Below are 21,901 nucleotides of genomic sequence, written 5' to 3'. Positions count from 1 at the left end.
AGTGGTGAGACTTACCAAAAACAGTTCTGGCAGGAACAGACTCCTTATTGATCCAAAATGAAACTTGAGAGAGGATCACAGTCATGATGCATGGGATGTATGTTTGTATCATAAAATAACCCATTTTTCGTCTGAGGTGGAAGTGTACTGTCATAACGACATATTCACCTTAAAGGGGGGGAAGCCAAAAGTCATTTAAAAAAAAAACTTTCAGTACACCCAGATTTATTTATTTATTTTAACATATTCTCCAGCTACTCAAATTGCATTCAGTTCATTTAACTCTGAAAACATGAAGATTCACTAAATTGAACGAAGTTTCAGCCTAGCTAAGACAGCAGTGGGAGCTCACATGAGTCACTCCAAGCTCCACATAGGAAGAACAGGATATATAATAATAAACAAAAGCCATACTGATTCCAGGGAAAACAAGTAGATCTTAAAATACTACCCAGGAGGTGGGATGTAAAACATGAAATAATAGGGACTGTTTGACATCCCTCATACTTTCACGTACCATAAAGATATGTAGGTATACGCTGGAGGGTGGGAAAAATAAGTATAAGTAAAATATTAGCTGTCTGTTCTGATACTGCAGCATCTGGAAAACATATAATTACTACTTCAGGATTATATTTTCAACAGATGCACCAAGAAAATGTCTTCCTTTCATTGATTTTTTTAAGCCAATGAATACCAAGCATAGTTGTTATTCACCAGGTGAAGTTCTCCCATTTAAACCCCATTGAAATGAATGGGGGCAGCACAAAAGCACCTCCCTGGGCTTGTGTAGTTGAGTACCCATTCATTTCAGTGGGGCCTGCAATGGGAAATTTTCCATAATAGTGGCTGTATGGAAAGTATGCTTGGGACCTTGGGACCAGTCCAATGCTCAAAGCAGGAGGGGGGGGATGAAGTGAGGTGGTTATAGGTCCACCTGAAAAGAAATGGGCTGGCTCTCCATCCTACTTGGAGTCAGGCTTAGGACCTACCAAAAAATGCTGCACAAGAGCAAATGAGTTTCAAAGCCAAGACAGTAAAGAGCTAAGGATTATCAAACATATTACAGGCTTGCATGCCTTCTCCCATGCTCATGTCCTAGTCTACAGAGCCAAACATAGTTGACCAGATGTGTTGTCGCTGGCCACCTGCCTGTCACTGTTTTTCCATCCCTGTTTCTCCAGTCTAGGGCATGCATTAAGAACAGGAGGTTTATTAAGCCCATGATGGGTCAGGTCTGTTCCAAAGTGCAACTGTGTGCAGGATAGAACCAGACCAATGTTCTTCATTCCACACCGTGAAAATAAATTGCCTGCCAAAACCCAAAGCATGATCAAAATGCTCAATTAATTGCCTCACTTCCGCCCATCTTCTCCTCCCACATACCACCCACCCACTTAAAGGAAAGCTATAAACAACCTGAGCCTTCTGGTGGAAATTCTGGTATGAAACCATCATTCCAGATTTGGGCTGCTATTCAAACTCAATTTTAAAAGAAGTCGACGGAAATGTAAAGGCATCTTGCTGGGAAGTCCATTACACTCCAGGATCTAGTTGTTTTATAATTACTGTATTTTTTTCTCTATAAGATTCACTTTTTCCCTCCTAAAAAGTAAGGGGAAATGTGTGTGCGTCTTATGGAGCGAATGCAGGCTGCACAGCTATCCCAGATGCCAGAACAGCAAGAGGATTGCTGCTTTCACTGTGCAGTGATCCCTCTTGCTGTTCTGACTTCTGAGATTCAGAATATTTTTTTTCTTGTTTTCCTCCTCCAAAAACTAGGTGCGTCTTGTGGTCTGGTGCGTCTTATAGAGCGAAAAATACGGTACATACTGAGATTTTTTACCAAGATCACGGAGACACCTTCTTAAGGAGCAATCTAAGAATCTTGGCCTGATATTCCATTATAGATCAGTGATATCTCACTTACAGATAATATCCAATACATTAGGAAAATATTGCTTCATCTTGCTATCAATAACGACACTCGGAAATCTGTCGCCTACATCTGCTCCCTCTGTTGCTTAATTCTGTCGTGATCTCTGCTAGAGCATGTTTCAAACTGCACCAGTAATAGAGCGTTTAGCAATACAATCATATAACCAACCAACAGCCATCATTTTTAAAAAAATGAAAAACAAAAACACCCACAGATCTTAAACACTGCCACTTCTCACACTGCTGCCTGTTGCTATTTTTTATCACTACACAAAAATATATTAAAAAATTTAAAAAACAACCCAGCAGTAATAGCTGTTATGTTTAATGTGTTTGCTCCAGCAGCAATTCTAATAGGGATTTAGTTGGCCAATCTGCATGCAATTTGTAGCATGATAAATCACAAAGATCAACACTTGCCAGCAGCACGGCTATGAAAATATGTCGGTAGCGACAATCTTGCATTTTCAACCATTTTCACTTTGCTTTCCGAAGAGAGACAGCACAGCATGCAGCAACAGGCTATCTGCTTTAGTGTAAGCCTGGAGATAAATGGTCTAGGGTTTGTCATATGCTTATTATGCCTCTTAGGCTACACTGAGATTTCCAAAACATCTTTGGCTAAAACAAAATTAGACCGCTAACTCCACCCCTTAAGTTGATTATCACCAACTAGATTCTTACCTGTAATGGATTTAACAGTATCAGTGGATGCTGTATGCCCAAGCAGGTCATACTGAACTAAACTGGAAGACTCTTCAGGAACTTCCACTGAATTCTTAGGTCCTTTTGTCCAGGTGTAAATCATTTCACTCTTTGGATATGCATCTGGAAAAATACATACAATTAAAATGTTGGGTCTTAACCTATTCATGCCAACAGGCCTTTGGAGCGCTTCAGGTTTTTTTTACTTTGATTAGCCAGTCACCTTAATAATTATATTTTTATTTTTTTACTAAGGAGTGAACTGCTGCTCAGCTGTGCTTGCCAGACCCACCACTGACATTCGCCCCATATTAACCCCTAGAGCTTCCTCTTCCCACCCCATACAATTACTAAGCTAATTTTTCACCTTCCCAACCCCATTTCTGAAGCAGTTTCTCTCTTCAATTCTGCAGTGACTCCGCTTTACAGCCATTTCCACCTTCACCCCAATAATAATAATAATAATAATAATAATAATAATAATAATAATAATTTATTTATACCCCGTCCATCTGGCTGAGTTTCCCCAGCAACTCTGGGTGGCTTCCAATCAAGTGTTAAAAAAAATACAGCATTAAATATTAAAAACTTCCCTAAACAGGGCTGCCTTCAGATGTCTTTTAAAAAGAAGATAGCTGCTTATTTCCTTCACATCTGAAGGGAGGGCATTCCACAGGGCGGGCGCCACTACCGAGAAGGCCCTCTGCCTGGTTCCCTGAAACTTGGCTTCTCGCAGCAAGGGAACTGCCAGAAGGCCCTCGGCGCTGGATCTCAGTGTCTGGGCTGAATGATGGGGGTGGAGACGCTCCTTCAGGTATACTGGGCCGAGGCCGTATATTCATGCCTCCTCCTCCTCTCCCTCCTTATGTGCAACTTCCTCTTGAACACAAACTACCCTACTGGTAAACTCCTGAATCTTCCTCAAGCCACACATAGCAATTAGCTTCATTTTCAGTTTCCAATCAGTTGTGAAGCCACCATCCCATTCTATTCTGCATTTCTTTTCATGGCACTTCTCCCATTCCCTTGCCTCCTTTCCCCTCTTTTTTTTTTGCAACACCCCATTTTTACCTGCACCCCACATTTCCTCCCCCTTCCTCACTTTTCTCAGCTCTTCTTTACACCCAGATTGCCCCCACAGCCATCTTTGTGCACACACCCCATGATGATATATGTTACTGTATCTTTAAGATGAAACAGAATTTTAAGAGCAAGTGTGCCATTGAACTTGTTCACTTAGAGAAGGTTAAGTTCAGTTGATGGGTGTTGTACACATATGGGTGTCTTCTTGTTAATGAAATATATATATATTCTAAATTACTACAGTGCCCCTGGAACTTCACACTGAAGAAAACACATGGTACCAGGAGCAAAATACATTGTACTATGGAATATTAGAGGGCTCCACAACCTTTATCTCTGTCACATGAGCTGGCGAGAAATGGATGAGGGAGAGCTTTGAGTACAGTGAGAAGGGAGAGACACTTAAAGGGGGGGGGACAGCTATTTTAAACAATAGCAGAAGTTTGAGTAAGGCAGGGATGAAGAAACACTGACAGGAACATGGTGGTTTTAAATAGCCGCACAACTTTGAGTAAAGCAGGGATGGAGAAACACTGAGGGGTGGTTGTTTTTAACACACACACAAAACTTTGAGAAATGGCAGAGATGGGTACCACACAGTAGCCAACACCAAGAAGCAAAACAGCAGAACTTTTCCCAACTCCCTTCTCCCTTGTTTTAAGCTGCCATTTCTCAACCAGTCCAGTGATATCCCCTGCTATTAATTTCAATTGACCTAAGCCATGCAGCTCTGGATATTATCTGACCAGTTTCATACATAAAACGTTAAGTAGAGAAGGTCTGTGTGACTTACAACTCCCAAATTTCAGAGGACAGGCATGACCATCCATTGGGAAATCGACCAATCTCATGGGGCACTCAGCACTTATGGTGAGCCTATAAGGAACAAAATAGAATTAGCCCCAGAATGATGTGTTCCCTCTCTCACGCAAAGTAAAATAAAAGAACGGAAAGATAGATAAATCAACTACCTCATTGTATAAAGGATGGTACCATTTCTCATGATTCTGAATAGTTTATTTGGGGCTGTCATATTATGTGAGACAGATTTTTTCCCATTCCGGAAGAAAGTGTCTGGTGTCCACACTTTGGTAACCATCAAGTTGTTAAGTCTTAGAATTTCAATGGGACCATCATATCTTAATCTTTTGTCGACCCACGTCTGACGAAAGAAAACATCCATCGTGTATTCCTACAGTAATTTGGAAGAGACACAAACTTAATATGTTTTATAAGCATATCCTTTCTATGAATATCCCTCAAGGACAAATTAGTCACTGGTAACTGTAAACTCCCTAAACACATTTCTATCAATTAAACAGAACTATGTACTCCTTTAATACTTTAATTTTCCACATTACTCATATAAATAAATTGCTATACATATTAAATCAATCAAAAATAATTACTATAATCTAATAGAATGGCAAGAAGCACGCAATTAAACTTGTACTCTAGCACAGAACTGGAAACAGAATGATTAATTCATTAACATATGTTAATGGTTTTCATGTCCACGCTATTTTTTTTAAACAGATGGACAAATTAAAATATTCAGTGGGCCACATGATTAATTATATCAGCCAAAATCAAAGGAATATTATCTAATTTCAACAAATAAAACACAGATGGGATGATCCAAATGGGAAGTAGCATGTCACAAAATGATCATGCAGCCCTTTATTTGGACACAACTTATGTACACGCATCTTTCCAATGGCCTTCATAAATGCATTCACAGGACTAAAAAAAAGTGTGTGTGTGTGTAGATAAAGATCTATAGGTGCATGCATATGGCTTAATGCAGAACCCTATGTGAACTGCAAAGGTCATATGGACATCTAGAGCAAAGAGGCTCCAGAGCAAACGCGTTCAAACCTCAGCAGAGAGGGCAAGTCCATATGGAAAAGGATATGCACACGAAGTTGATATTTTCAGCTGAAATCAAGTCCCAAATAAATGTGACTAGGTCTGAAACCTTAGCGAACCAATTGTGAAATCACTGGGCACTTGAAAAACATGCACTGGAAAATGCACAGATTGAACAAGAGCAAGGCATAGACTAGCGTCACGACTATGCATTTGCTGCGACTTCCAAGCAGGAGGAGAGAAAATGTGTGGAAGATGGAACTGGGTGTGAAACTCAACTACCTGAGAACCTCAGCTTGCATTTACAGTGGTACCTTGGTTCTCAAACGCCTTGGTACTCAAACGCCTTGGTTCCCAAACACTGAAAACCCAGAAGTAAGTATTCCAGTTTTCGAACATTTTTTGGAAGTTGAGTGTCCATTGCAGCTGTCAGCTGTTGTTTCTGGGGCGCCTGCACCAATCAGAAGCTGCGCCTTGGTTTTTGAACATTTTGGAAGTCAAACAGACTTCCGGAATGGATTAAGTTTGGAGCTTTTGTTTTTGCTATTTATTTTGCAATTTTGTTTTTGAGGCTTTTTCAGTTAATTTGTTTTTGTGACTGTGTAGAACCCAGTTCATCTACTCATTGATTGATTGATTGATTGATTGATTGTGTGACTGTGGAAATGGATAAAAGCCCCCCCACCCTCCAAACAATGACTATCATCAGTGCAGGTAAGAACAAAATTTAATTTTAATTTTTATCATCTACAATACTTTCTTATTTATTTTATAGTACAGTACATTGATTATTGCTTTCATTTTATGGATCAATGGTCTCATTAGATAGCAAAATTCATGTTAAATTGCTGTTTTAGGGTTGTTTTTAAAAGTCTGGAATGGATTAATCCATTTTGAATTACTTTCTATAGGAAAGCGCGCCTTGCTTTTGGAACGCTTTCATTTTGGAATGGACTTCCGGAACGGATTAAGTTTGAGAACCAAGGTACCACTGTATTTGTTTATCTATTGGGAGAATTTATAGTCCTTACTGTTGGAATGAGAACAGGCAATACCTTATGAAACCTCAGAAGATTAATAAGATTTCTAGTAACTGAGGGCACAGCCTTATAGCTCTGCATTAGCTTCTTGCCCCTCCCCATGACTTAAAGGAGTAGTATAAATTGTGCAAAATGAGGCAACTCAGGGAAATGGGCGTCTTTTGTTTAATATGTACAGTTCACAGACTTCAGTCTGTGGCTCAGACTAAGTCTTTGATGCCAGTATCCAATGCCTCTGTTCCTGCCATTGTTGTCCTTCAAATCCAACAAGGTTATGAATTATTCTATATTGGGGTGACTCTTCTCCAAAGAACTGGCTATATCATTTCCATAGCTGTTGTAAATCTGCTGAAAGCGATTTAAACAAAAACCAAAAAAACTCACACACATTGGTCTAAATCCAGCCTGCATAGGAGGAACAGAATCAGGGCTGCCACATCTATTAATAGCCTGAAAATTAGGCTGCTGCTAATCTTCCCTATTTTGCATGATTGACAGCAGTGCACAAAGGCATCTGAATTAGTCGTTCACTCATTACTGGGGTTCATTTCCTCACTGCCACCTCAACCCTACAAAATCAAAGAAAGCGAGGGATACCTACCATCTCTACATCAGAAACAGGTCCAAAACTGGTGACATAGATATCTGTTTTGACTTCGGTTACAGGACCTAATATATATAAAAAGGAAGTGAGCAAGGAAAATTGGAATGTTTCAGGTTTAAAAGCAGGAAAGATTGTACTGGCAAAAAAAAAAAAAAGCCACATCTTATGCAATTGTCACTTTGACGATTCATTTGACTAATCGGAGGAAAATGCGCAGGCAGCATGTTCTTCCAACCAAGCCTGCTGAACTTGGAAATTCTTGCATAATGTTGATTTTCATGCCATCTCTTGACTTACGTAAGTACACTGGTATAATTCAGAAATGCTTTTGTAATGCGTTGTCACGGATTGACATGGGCAAGAAAATACATGCACATGAAGATCTGGAAAAAGCTCTTTTTTTATATAGAGAAAAGTGGTCTGGTCCTTCAAACTTTGTTTCAAATTGGGTTAATGGGGAATATACAACTGCATTCGCAAAGACTCAGTTCACATATAACACCAAACCATGGTTTGACACTAGAGGAGCAAGCCCTATACTCAGTTGCTCCCTTCTTCACACTCCCTATCCCTCTTCCCCTTTTGTGCTCCATCTGCTGCAGACCATGCCATTTGCCACAGACCATATTTTGCAGTTACATCCAAGCTGGCAAACTATGGTTTGTGCTTGCTTTGCAAATCAGTGTAACACCCTAAGATCAAATACTATTTTACAGTCCCATTCTGCAACGTAGGTACATGCCATAGTTTGCCAGTTTGGATGCAATGGCAAACTGGTTTACCAACCATCAGGAAGTAATCAATTGATAAGGGAGTGTAGAGGGGGGAGGACGAGGTAAAGGTGTGGGCACAGAGTTCATTCCTGCATGTGAACCTATCCAGAGTGTGATCCAACTACACGAGAAATAGAAAACATAAAGAAGTTAGAATTCCCAATGCAATCCTACCACACCTCACTCAGAATACACACAGGTCCCACTATCCACCTGCTCATTATGCGAAAATTCGCTTATCCAAACACAAAGAATTATGCCGAAACCTTGCTGCACACATGGCTGATTCAGATATCCAAACAGCCAGAGTTTGCCCACTTCCTTCCTTTTTTTGTGCTTTGCTGGCTAGGGGCTGCCATTTTTAAGCAAAAACCATGGAGAGAAGGAGTGGGGAGAAAGATTCGGACAAATCACCAAGCAGGATAATTCAGACAAATCAGGGAACAGGAGACATTAGACAAATCAGATTTTTCCTCTGCCTCTCTTTTGCTAGTTGGCTGCAGGAAGAGAGCTCATGGATTAAAAACGTTCCCATAAGAAATAATGGCTCATCAGCTCATTATGTGAATGCTCACTTAACAAATTATTTCCTGGGAATGCACTGTGTTCAGAAGGTGGGACCTGCATTTATTTATGAGAATACTGTGGTTCCCAAGCATTTTCGCGGAGTGGGGGTGGGGATTTGCCCTCCAAGTCATTTGAGTTTAACATCCTTGACCACAATTAATGTCCAGGTTAATCAGTTCACAGCAAAGGAAGGAGAAAAGTGGCCATGCGTGCAGTCAAAATGCTCATACATATTTTGTCTTAATAAGCCAAGTTATGGTTTATTAAGCCAAGTTACATAGCCAGCATGTTCACATACAGAGCTGGAAAACAAGTCACCAGCATCTATTGCCCATTATAGCCTCTTAATACCCTACGCACCATTTTAGTTTTTCAAACGATTACAGCAAACAAAATAGCAACAGTGTCCATAATATTTCTACAAAACAATTTATCCTTATTAGATTTTTTTAAAAATCAGCATACTGGCTGACAGTCTTTGCTGCCTCCAAAAGCTGTTTTGTCTCAAGTAGGTATATTTGAAAGGCACGATCTATTGGTGCTTGTTTGAGCACATCCTTCTGTCCCCTTAAACTATTATCCATAACACATTTATTACTTCAACCCCCCTGAAAGGCACACAGACTTACACTTAGGTAAGTCTGTGATGGGAAGGAATTATTTAGCTAGCCAGGTGGAAACCTCCACCATGCTCTCTCCAGGTTCAAAATCTGTATAGTATCATGGGGGCAACCTTTTGTCCAATCTAGCAGAGCTTTTCTTATGTTCTTATGACTTTAGCAGGTGGACGGGGATAATAACATAGATGGGTTCTGCTGCAAAACTGTGTATCTTAAAAAAGACCTCAGGCATATACAATATTTATTTTTTATTTTTTTATTTGGTTATTTGGTTGGTTAGTTAGTTAGTTAGTTAGTTAGTTAGTTAGTATACACACATACCCCTTCATTCATAGATTCAGGGCAGTTCACAACATAAACGTCTAATGCAGGAATCTCAATGCTATCAGTGATGGACCTACATTTTGCGGGCCTTGAAGCTTGAACCGTCACCAAAGCCCTTTCACAACCAACAATGAGGTCTGGGCATAGCTGTCAACCGTCCCTTATTTGGCGGGAAAGTCCCTTATCCCAGCGCTGTGTCCCACTGCTGTCCCTTATTGATGATGTCCCTTAAATTTCCCGGATTTCAAAAGAAGCATCTCCTCTCCCTCCCTCCCTGCTGGCCAGGGAGGAGGGAGGCTCCAACTGTGTTGCTTGGCTGCGTTGCTCACCCAATAAGGAGTCTAAGAACGACTGGGGAGGTGGAGCTTGCATGCCTTGTGCCGATCAAATCGGCCGCATTGCCTCGGGACTCGCCTTTGCTCAGCGCTTCCCAGCGGAGAGGTGACGGTGGTTTTCCTTGCTGCATCCCCTTTCCCGGGTTGCTGCGCTGTGGGAACCACCATTTGAGGCTTCGTTTGGCTGTTGGCTGGGCTTTCTGCCTTTGGCTTGGAGGGGCTCAGAAGTCGAACATACCTGTGTTTGGAAAATCCCTTATTTTGGCTGCTGATCCCTTATTTTCGAGGCTGCTGGTCCCTTATTTTCAAATCTGTAAGTTGACAGCTTTGGGTCTGGGTAGCCACTATTATCTTCTGCAGTGGGCTTGTTCCATGACAGATCAGCACACCTTTACAACATCTGTGCTACTGACTCTCAAACTTTGGGATGATTGAAATGTATGCAACAAATATATACAACTCAGATTGAGTTATGTGACTCTAATTGGGTCGCAGTGTGGACTAAAGTTGCTTCTGGGAACCCCAACAGGATTAGGGGCCCTGAAGGTTAAGCTTCATTAGTTTCATTGTTGATTTGTCCCTGATTGTTACCGTAATCTCTTTGGCTATACCAAAGAGGAAGACGTTCCATATATTTCGAAGCCTTCAAACTTCCAGGCTGTTGAGTTTATTGGGCTCTTTTAAACAACTCTTGCAGCCTAGCAGGCACAATGTGACAACACTGTGAAGATTTTGTTGAAAGGTAAAGCGCATTTGCCTTGTGCCTAACATTGTTGTGTGCGCAAATGTCACTTAGTGTCAAAATGCAGAAAGGAAGCATAAGGAATGAGAAAAGTGAAATTATTATTTCCCATTGGCCCGATATGGAGGTTTCAAGCTGCTAACTGAACACAGAACAAAAGCATGTAAAATTACCTCACTTCACAGTTTGTAAATTACACCTAAGAGTTCAGTTCGGAAGAAGATGAATGCAGGAATCACTAGAAGCTTTTCCCAACAAAGCAGCAATATACAAGCTATGTTCGGATCACAGTCACCTCAATCAGCTCCTGCAATTTTCTAGTTCAAAAGTCTTCACCTTCTATCTCTTTTTTCTGACTTTCCATTTTTAATTCATAAGTCATCAAGATTGTGCAGCTGCTTGAAATCAACTCCTGAAAGTCCCCACATCTTCCTGTTGGAATGACAGCTTTTCTGAACATGACTTTATTCGCTTAGCACAGGGTTGACAAACCTCTGACCTATGGGCAAAATTAGGCTTGCCAGGCCTCCCTACTTCACCTTCAAGGCCATTTTGGACTCACTGTACATCTGCCTTGAATGTCCTTGTTGTAAACTTATTGCTTATTGCAGGGCATTTGGTTCCATGTGTGTAAAGCTTTTGCATTGCTGGGTTCTCTTTTACACACCTGAAGATCTTGTATCAGTGGTCAAGCTAACATGCCAAAGCACGCAGAACTAATGCTTCAACTGTCATTGGAAATCCATCGGATTGCTTTTCTTTGAATCAAAGCCAGCGGACCTGATGGGATACCTGCCGAATTCTTCAAAGTGGGCAGAAATGAACTGACACAACAACTTCACAAGCTCATCAAAAAAATCTGGGAGAGAGAGGAGATACCAGAAGACTATAGGGATGCCAAAATTATCAACTTTTTTAAAAAAAGGTGATAGAATGGATTGTGGAAACTATAGAGGCATCTCTTTATTAACTGCGGCCTGCAAAATTCTTGTAAGGATCTTAGCAAACCACATCCTAACTATATCTGAGGCTACCCTTCCTGAATCCCAAAATGGTTTTTGACTTTCTAGTGTTTGAGCACCAGGACATTCTCAGGGAAACCAAAATGCTTGTTTACAAAGCTATTGTACTACCAGCCTTACTGTATGCTTGTGAAACACGGACCACTTATAAACGCCATCACCAACTCCTCAAAAGATTCCATCAACGGTGTCTCTGGAAAAAATTTTATATCACTTGGGAAGACAGGCAAACTAATGCTAGTGTACTGGAAGAAGCAAAGATCACCAGTGTCGAAGCAATGATTCTTCAACATCAACTTTGTTGGACGGCTCGTGTTGTTCGCATGCCTGATTATCGTCTTCCAAAGCAACTACTCTATTCCGAACTTAAAAATGGAAAGCGTAATGCTGGTGGTCAACAAAAGAGGTTTAAAGACTTTCTCAAGACAAATCTTTAAAAATGTATATAAACACCGACAACTGGGAAACACTGGCCTGCGAGAGCTCCAATTGGAGAACAGCCTTTACCAAAGGTGTTGTGGACTTTGAAGATGCTCAAACTCAGGACAAAAGGAAGAAACGTGCTAAGAGGAAGGCACGCTTGGCAAACCCTCACCTTGATCAACTCCTGCCCAGAAACCTATGTGCCTACTGTGGAAGGATGTGTTGATCCAGAACTGGCCTCCACAGTCACTTACGGACTCATTGTTAAAACCATGTTTATGGAAGACAATCTTACTCGGCTACAAGTGATCGCCAAAAAAGAAGAAGACATGTGCAATGGTAGAGGCCTGGCCGAAAGATTAAAACTCGCCACTGCTACACAGGAGACAGAATGAAGAAAAGGAAATAAGAATTTGCTCTACCCCATAGCTTGACCAAATGTGGCTAGGAGCTAGGTGGAGTCATAAGGTAAAGGTAAAGGGACCCCTGACCATTAGGTCCAGTCGTGACCGACTCTGGGGTTGCGGCGCTCATCTCGCTTTATTGGCCGAGGGAGCCGGCGTACAGCTTACGGGTCATGTGGCCAGCATGACTAAGCCGCTTTTGGCGAACCAGAGCAGCGCACGGAAACGCTGTTTACCGTCCCACCAGAGTGGTACCTATTTATCTACTTGCACTTTGACATGCTTTCAAACTGCTAGGTTGACAGGAGCAGGGACCGAACAACGGGAGCTCACTCCGTCGCAGGGATTCGAACCGCGACCTTCTGATCGGCAAGTCCTAGGCTCTGCGGTTTAACCCACAGCGCCACCTGCGTCCCTCAAGGTGGAGTCATAGATCTTAACAAAGTGTAGACTTGCATTTTGACTTGAAATGTCTGTTTTGAGCTTCTCAGAAGTATGTAAAGGCAAGAAGCGGGTGGGGAGCGCTGGCCCGCAATGGCACCCGCCAGAGAGGTGCCGGAACTGCGCTCCAGTGCACATCAACTGAAAAAACACTGATTAAAGCCTTTATAGATACATTTTTTAAAAGCCCACCTTCCTTCTATTGCTTCCCTCCCTCTGCTTCCTTCACTACTGATTGTTAGTTCTTTTTGGCAGAGTCCTCCTCTCTCTTTTTTAATGTGTTGTTCTCTAGAATTTCATGTGTCATAAAAGCACTATGAAAATTAAATAATAATATACTTTTAACCACCCCAGTGCATGCAACATGTATAGTAAACAACCAGCAATGGGAAACTTCCATAGTAAGATCTACTAACTGAACCTCAAGCTAATCCTAAGGGAGTGCACATACTCTGAAGCGTGAGACCAAAAGTAGTGAGGGGAATTTTTAGGAATTCAAAGACTAATTTAACACCATTTCAGACAGTACAGAACACCCTGGGTGCCAGCTTGCCTGCTGAAGTGTAAGACACAAATATGAAATGCCAGCCAGGACCTGCTTATCCTTAATACCTCAATTTATTTTGGTTTAGAACTTAACATACCCAGGCAAAGTGGCACAACAAGGTGCTACTGAGGGAAATTGTTTTATTACCCGATTGAAAAGAAAAACATCTGCTCACAGTACAGATGAACATTCTGATGCTAAGGTATACAGTTATTACACAAGAGCAAGCTAATGCTGGGTTGGAGAAAATTAAAAGCTGCTTCTTGGTGGACCTTCTAAAAAAATCCCCGCTTGCCTTCTAGGAACTATTTATAGATTCAGTGGTGAGCATTTTTAATGTCAGCTAAATAGTAGGGGAGCTTTACACATACTGCAATGGGCACTGTCAAGTATGAATCACCGCTCAGAGGAACAAACATTCCAAAGAATGGAAAGCAACTGAGTGCAAAATCCAATTATTACTCAGTTTCACATCAGGCAGGGAGAGTGTCCAGTGGCTGCCCCACCCCCCATCTCACGTCGGCTGCCGAGCCTCACTCTGTGCCACTCTCTTTCAGCTGAGATGATAACAGGCAAACTGGGAACAGAAGAACGGAAAAGGGACAGTTTCGGTGTGGAAAAGCACATTTGGAGCAGGCAGATCTGTAACTTCCCAGCAAATTACGTCTTTAAATTGATAATAAATATTTATGAATATAAAATGCTTTTATAGGTGGGCTGGGGAGGGGGGCAGTTGCATTTCTCTCTCTCCTACTCAGATATCTAGGCTGGTTGCTCAAGAGCAGCAACAGACTTCCAATTCATTAGTATTCCAAGTCTTCTTTGCCTGCACTAGCTCCTCAGCTTCTCAGCCCAATTCAAGGGGCGGCCTTGAAAGCCCGCAAGAGCCTTTGTCCTGCGCACCTTACGGAGCATCTCTAATATGCTGCTTCCTGTTCTTTAAGAACTGGTGTCGCCTAGTGATGCGTAAGGATTATATAACCTATCTGAATCTCTTTGAACACTTGAAAGCACTAAGTAACACTTAGCATTTATAATTCTTTAAATGTGACCCTGGACCATGTTCCACTGCTGGCACTAGGCACAAAGTCGGACTTCTCTAAGATGGTATGGTCGTTATTCTTTTTTCATAATGCATTTAATGCACACAAAAATATTTATATCCTGCTTCCCCAGTTCATCTCCAGGATGCCCAGGGTGGTGAACACCATCAGAATTTAATAATAATAATAATAATAATAATAATAATAATAATAATAAATTTTATTTATAGCACACACATACAGAGATGCAAGCTTACAGAAAGAGCAAGTTTTTTTTAAAAAAAAGATAATTTTTTAGCATTCAGTAACCAGAAAGGCTTGCCACCACGCACACACATACAAAATTCACTTTGTGCAAAATACCAACACAGACGGCTCTCTTGGGAAAGAGAGTGCAATCAACTGGGTGCTGCCACAGAGACGGCCTTTTCCTGAATCCCCCCCCCCAACAACATGTATGGCAGACAAATGGGGGCAAGAAGAAGAGGAGGAGTTTGGATTTGATATCCTGCTTTATCACTACCCGAAGGAGTCTCAAAGCGGCTAACATTCTCCTTTCCCTTCCTCCCCCACAACAAACACTCTGTGAGGGGAGTGAGGCTGAGAGACTTCAAAGAAGTGTGACTGGCCCAAGGTCACCCAGCAGCTGCATGTGGAGGAGCGGAGACGCGAACCCAGTTCACCAGATTACGAGTCTATCGCTCTTAACCACTACACCACACTGGCGAATCAAGCAGAGCTCCTCAAAAGTTCTGTATGGGCAGACAGGCTCATAGAGTTGGAGCTAGTGATGACCGGTGCCCATTTGGGCTGGCAGGATGGGAGGCAGGAAGGTCAGCAGTGGGTGGCACCACAGCCAATAGCAGGCAGAGCCACCCTCTGACTGGTTGCATGTAAGAAACGAGGCAGCCTGGGGCTTACTGAGGGTACACTGAAATTGGTGAGTCAATACCTCGTTTGCCCTAATGAAGCCACTTCTATTCCTGGAAGTATTTTGGTCCCAACTATTTAGGGTGTAAGTATGGTGCTCTCCGATCTCCCCCTTTTTTAGTTTAAGTTTTTTATCTTTCAGTTCGCTGTTAGTGTTTCTATGGGATTTTGAACCTGTGCAACGATTTGAGCATGGTTTATACAGTGGTACCTTGGGTTAAGTACTTAATTCGTTCCAGAGGTTCGTACTTAACCTGAAACTGTTCTTAACCTGAAGCACCACTTTAGCTAATGGGGCCTCCTGCTGCTGCTGCACCGCCGGAGCACGATTTCTGTTCTCATCTTGAAGCAAAGTTCTTAACCTGAAGCACTATTTCTGGGTTAGCGGAGTCTGTAACCTGAAGCTTATGTAACCTGAAGCATATGTAACCCGAGGTACCACTGTATACAAAAGGAACTAACCTACACACACATGCAACTAGAAGAGCAAATGTTCGCCACAGCCACAAAACTATGAAGTCAGCGTATATTTGCCACTCGTTTTGTACACCCTACTCACAGAAAAAATGATGTTTTAGTCTGCGTAGCTGCAATAATAGACTTGAAATGGTTTCTCCACACACGTTCAAGCCGATATATCTGTAGCCACACTACCTAGAAATTTGGTTGTGCATTTTTAAAAAAGACAACTGCAGTTCTCAGCAGGTTGCAGTCAAACTGTATGCTTGTACGGCAGTTCTTCAGAATCACAGAAGCTCTGTAGCCCTGCTGCTGAGTAGTTTATTTATTACCAAATAGATCTACTTTATTGGTATGGTTTTGAAGCTGTGGCCCTGCATGTTCCTTAGGGAGGGAGGTCATAAGAAACCTCCTCTTAAAGTTTGTATGCCATTATTGGTTTTTCTTTTCTGCAGTGAGTAGTCTCAGACAAGTGTGTGGTGTTTAATATGATGGAAAGGCAGATATCAACCTCTCTGCCAAGTTCCCCTCGCAAGCTGAGACCGTGCTCAAAGACCCGTCCAGAATCCCATGAAACAAGGATAGCCAGCATGGAGTTGGATTGCAGATGTTGTTGGACTACAATCCCTGACCATTGGCCTGATGGGAGTTCATCTGTAAAGCAACTCATTGGCCACCACATGCAGAGGTTACACAACAGGTATGTGCTGGGACACCTCAATAAACAAAAAAATATGATGTCTACATAGAAAGCATCCCCAGAGGAAAAGAAGTTTGAAAACATTGCTGTAGGAGAGATATACTGAAGATTGCAACCACATCTATGACATCTTCCTGATTCAAAGAAGGTCATTTGAAGAAATTATGAGGTAATTTGCTTTTCACTGTTATTCAACACACAGCCTATCAGCTAAAGATGCCAACAAGGTATCAACTGGGGCCAATTTCGTGAGCAGGACACCTGTCCACTGGGGACAGTGCTAAGAATACCATCTAATTTTGCCAAGGTCACTGAGCAGTAGACAGATGGTAATAACTTCAGTCACTACCAACCTGGGAAAGAAATCAAGAAAGACAATGTATAGGTAAATACTAGGCCCATATCTTTTTAGCAGTCATCTGAGTCATCCAGTTTTGCCATTTGGACAGCTGCCTGGAAAACCGATCAGCCTCACTTCATGGCTTAAATGACACTGACAATTTTGTTTTTCAGGTAAGCAGAATAAGTTTATAACAAAAGTATGAAGCCAATTGTACGGATGGCTTCTTGGAACACTTGTATGAAAATTATCTCCGAAGAATTGTAGAAAACCACATTCTTTGCATTTCCAATTTTTCTCTTGTTTTCCGACAGGCTGGCTACCAAGGCTTAAGTCAAAGCTTGAACTGAATACAGGTGGGGAGGATTTCACATGGGGGTTCCATTCCCAGCCCCCCCACATATTGACGGAGTGCATATAAGTGCACCCCACCCCATTATACCCCTTCTGCTCCACCCCCATTCCTTCTACAGTTCCACCCTCTTCTGGGTCCAAAAGGACCCCTGTGTTGGTGACTACATGTCATATATGACATTAGCTATAGGGCAGGTAAAAATATGACTGGGTCAAAGGTGGGCTAGAGGCTTCATCAGGTGATGAATAGCACACACAAAACATTTTGCAAGCACTAGCAAGTATTATTAAAGGATTCGGGTGGTGCTGTGGGTTAAACCACAGAGCCTAGGACTTGCCGATCAGAAGGTTGGTGGTTCAAATCCCCGCAACGGGGTGAGCTCCCATTGCTTGGTCCCTGCTCCTGCCAACCTAGCGGTTCGAAAGCCCGAAGTGCAAGTAGATAAATAGGTACCGCTCTGGCGGGAAGGTAAACGGCGTTTCCGTCTGCTGCTCTGGTTCGCCAGAAGCGGCTTAGTCATGCTGGCCACATGACCCGGAAGCTATATACCGGCTCCCTCAGCCAATAAAGTGAGATGAGCGCCACAACCCCAGAGTCGGTCACGACTGGACCTAATGGTCAGGGGTCCCTTTACCTTTTAAACAAGTATTATTATTATTATTATTATTATTATTATTATTACTACCCATTCTTCATTCTAACATCCCAGAGCGAGTGACAGCAATTCAAAATACAACATTTTAAAAAGTTTAAAACAATCAGCATCAAATGATATAGTTGCTTCCCAGTTCACAAGCTCCTGAACCAGCCCTCATTATATTTATTATTAACTGCACCCACGTACACACCCCTGCTGCAATTATCTGTCTGGTTACTGGCGAAGGAACTTAAGATCAAATCATATATTTTTTAATAAACAAAAAAAAGGGTTAGAACTCCTGCAGAGAAATGTCTTTTGATCCAGGGTAAATGCAGTCACATTTTCCAAAGGGTGAAGTTCTTTGGAGTATTATAATTATTACATTTTCTCTGAGCTGTCTAAGCACTCCGTGTATAATCACAGTAATGGTTAAAAGAAGCCTTTAAGGTAGGTCAGTATATTTAAACCCATATTACACATCAGGACTGGGGGCAAAACTCCCAGTACACACAATAATGACTTACCAACTATCTCCAAAATAATAAATATATAAGAAGCTTGAGGCTTCGTTTGGCTGCTGGCTGGGCTTTCTGCCTTTGGCTGGGAGGGGCTCAGAAGTTGAACATAGCTGTGCCCAAAAAATAACTTATTTTGGCTGCTGATCCCTTATTTTTGAGGCTGCTGGTCCCTTATTTTCAAATCTGTAAGTTGACAGCTATGGTCCCAAGCTCCACCCACTGCTACAGGAGCCCAAGAAGCTTGCAAAGCCACAGAGGGAAAAAGCAGGGAGCAGGGAGTTAAGTGGAATTGAATACCAGTCAGCAGAAAATAGGATAAGCACCCCTCCACCCAGACTTGGCCCTTTCCAAAAATGTTTTTCATTTTCAAAGAACACAGAGGCTTGGTAAGGCTCATTTGCGCCTAACACCTAGATTGCTCTTATGAGATACGGGTTTCAGTGCCGCATTTACGTATAAGCTAAACAAGCTGTAGCTTAGGGCCCCACTCTCTTGGGGACCCCCCAAACAATTAAAGGAAAAAAACGTGGATGTACATTTCCAAAATATAAGATAAAAACAAATAAAATAAAACCTACATAAGGCAACAGTGTTTTGTGTTGTGTAGGCTCCTGTGATGTACGTAAGTAATGGGCCCTGCCTGCTAGCCTGCTCCCTAAAATATCACTGGTTTGCTCATTTCTATATATAGGGTGCCTATCTTCTGTGTGGACTGGTTGCATGGCAACATGTGCAAATACATATTAGGTCCATAAATTACCATATAATATATATTCAACACAGAAAACAGTGACAGTTTGTTGTTGACAAAGGACAGCTATATTTCGGCATTTGTCCTGTGTTCAGTGCAATCCTATGCATGCCTACTTAGAAGGAAGCTCTGTTGTGTTCAATGGGGCTTCGCAATCCTAGGCATACCACAATGTGAGTTCCGCTAAAAACACCAGAGTGTTCTCTAGAGAAAACATTTCTGCTTCTGAGTAAACACAAACAGAATTTCACTGTGTATCATTTTTCTCCAGTTTTCTTTCCTACTTATCACAAGGGATCGTGTGGGTGTCAAATGTAGCCAGGGAAGGGATCGTTCCCTGGCAGGTGAAGTGTGTGCTCATTGGCTAAGTAGGTTTCTCTGGTAAAGCAGGGCTAAATCCACATCCTTTTTGCCTTCTCTACACCATACACTTAAAGTACATCCAACATGCATTACTTTCCCCGAAGAATGCTGGGAACTGTAGTCTACCCCCTAGGTAAAGGTAAAGGAACCCCTGACCATTAGGTCCAGTCGTGGCCGACTGTGGGGTTGCGGCGCTCTTCTCGCTTTATTGGCCGAGGGAGCCGGCGTACAGCCGGTCATGTGGCCAGCAATGACTAAGCCGCTTCTGGCGAACCACAGCAGCACACAGAAACGCCGTTTACCTTCCCACCAGAGCGGTACCTATTTATCTACTTGCACTTTGACGTGCTTTCAAACCACTAGGTTGGCAGGAGCAGGGACCGAGCAACGGGAGCTAACCCCGTTGCGGGGATTCGAACCGCCGACCTTCTGATCGGCAAGCCCTAGGCTCAGTGGTTTAACCCACAGCGCCACCCGTGTCCCTAGTCTACCCCCCCTTACAGAACTGCAATTCCCAGCACCCTTAACAAACTACATTTCCCAGGATTTGGGGTGGGGGAGCCATGTGCTTTAAATGTGCACTGAGTGTGCTTTAAAGTGCACATTCAGCTTTTCTTGTTAAGGTTGCTTTCATGTACCAGTCCCCCATCCTTTTTTTGTCCCAAATCCTTCACTTAGAAACTACTGAGCGCTTTGTGTGTGGCTATAAGCATCACTGCAGTCCCCCTGATTATTTCCTTCTGAAAGAACAGCAAACTCTAGTGATAAGTGGGAGTGGATAAGCTATGCTGTTGCATTAAATTAGTAACAATTAAAATGGCATGTTAAAGATTAAGGCAACCATCTGGGTAATACTTACAAGCTTGCAAATCCCATTGAAGAGAAGGCAAACTTGTAAGTCGTGTCAGGGCTACATCCTTTAATCAGTATCTGTGAGGAACAGCCACCAAATCCAACCTGAGAACACTTAACACTTAAATAAACCATAAAAAACCTAATTATAGTTATAGAATAACCAATCCATAATCACTCTTGGCATGTATATATCAAACTTCAAGTGGGCAAAGTGCATTGCATGCAACGTCTTCGTAGTTCTTACAACAACACCACAAGCTTGGTCTGTATCATCATCATCATCATCATCATCATATTGTAGAAGGTTTGTACTCAAGGGGATAGTGGCTTGTCTAGTAAATTGACAGCTCAGGTGAAACTTTTGGTATGACAGTAGGACAGGGATATGGAACCTGTGTCCCTCCAAAAGTTGATGAACTCCAATTCCCATCTTCCCTAGCACTGACCTGTTAGGATTCTTTCCCCGTCATGGGATTGGTTATATCACATGATGGTGTATATTTTCATTCCACGTTGTGGGAAGTGACAGAGACAGGATGTTTGTATTACTGTGTTTCTGTGATGTAGGACAATTGTCCTTTGTTCTTTCTCTTTGCTGTCTGATGCTGAAGAGGAAGGAGCTGAGTTACGATGCTCCGAGTGTGTATATGTAAAGAAACATAGTTTAGCCAAAATGTTGGGCTACTGAGTCTGTACACTGGCTGCCTATACTCTGATGATCCTGACGTGTACTGATGCCTCTAAGGCATCAGTCGCTGTAATGTTCAGGCTGGAGAAAGATTTTGAATCTCCCGAACAAACGACCAGGAGGGAGAGAACATGCCAGTCGGGCATGTGTCTCTGCCAGACTCATACTCATGTGTAGGAATCTGAGGGGAACTGGGGTCCAATATCACCTGAAAGGCCACAAGTTTTCCATCCTTTGGGGAAAGCATTGGGAAGTATGGATACAGCACAAGAAGTGGTACTATGCAGTGATTTGGTAGCCTTTCTAGAACTGAGCAATGGGTAATGTATGGAGCCAAATAAGCAGGTGTAATTATAACACTGGTTTACTATGAGCTTGAACAACCAATAAATACAGTGGTACCTCAGGTTAAGTACTTAATTCGCTCCGGAGGTCCGTACTTAACCTGAAACTGTTCTTAACCTGAAGCACCACATTAGTTAATGGGGCCTCCTGCTGCCGCTGTGCCGCCGGAGCACGATTTCTGTTCTCATCCTGAAGCAAAGTTCTTAACCTGAAGCACTATTTCTGGGTTAGCGGAGTCTGAAGCGTATGTAACCTCAAGCATATGTAACCTGCGGTACCACTGTAGTGAGAAACAAGGTCAGAGGCCTAAATTGATATAGCCCACGGCCACAAAATGGCTACCCCATTTGCTCCTCACAAATCCATTTCTGAAGTGTTGGGTACATTTTTCTGAATTGCTCACTGCACTTTTTGTTACAATAATAACCCTGACGTTTCTGCTTCTTTCTGCCATTACTAAGGACTGGCCTTCCTTCT

At 42.3% G+C, this 21,901-nt stretch overlaps 1 protein-coding gene across 1 annotated transcript in view; it reads right to left on the bottom strand.

Annotated features, from left to right (window-relative positions):
- GABRA4 (gamma-aminobutyric acid type A receptor subunit alpha4) overlaps positions 1–21,901 on the bottom strand; it is a 60,733-nt gene that overhangs the window by 22,886 nt on the left and 15,946 nt on the right. Inside the window, exons 3-7 of the mRNA XM_081020027.1 lie at positions 7,237–7,304; positions 4,698–4,918; positions 4,520–4,602; positions 2,623–2,766; positions 16–168 (exon numbers count right to left, since the gene is read on the bottom strand). Of these exons, the coding sequence (XP_080876153.1) occupies positions 16–168; positions 2,623–2,766; positions 4,520–4,602; positions 4,698–4,918; positions 7,237–7,304 (669 nt within the window). The remainder of the gene's footprint in view (positions 1–15; positions 169–2,622; positions 2,767–4,519; positions 4,603–4,697; positions 4,919–7,236; positions 7,305–21,901) is intronic.

Source organism: Podarcis pityusensis (genome assembly GCF_964106645.2).
Source record: "Podarcis pityusensis genome assembly, chromosome: 9".
Taxonomy (NCBI): domain Eukaryota; kingdom Metazoa; phylum Chordata; class Lepidosauria; order Squamata; family Lacertidae; genus Podarcis; species Podarcis pityusensis.
This window is presented reverse-complemented; position numbering and strand designations above follow the sequence as displayed.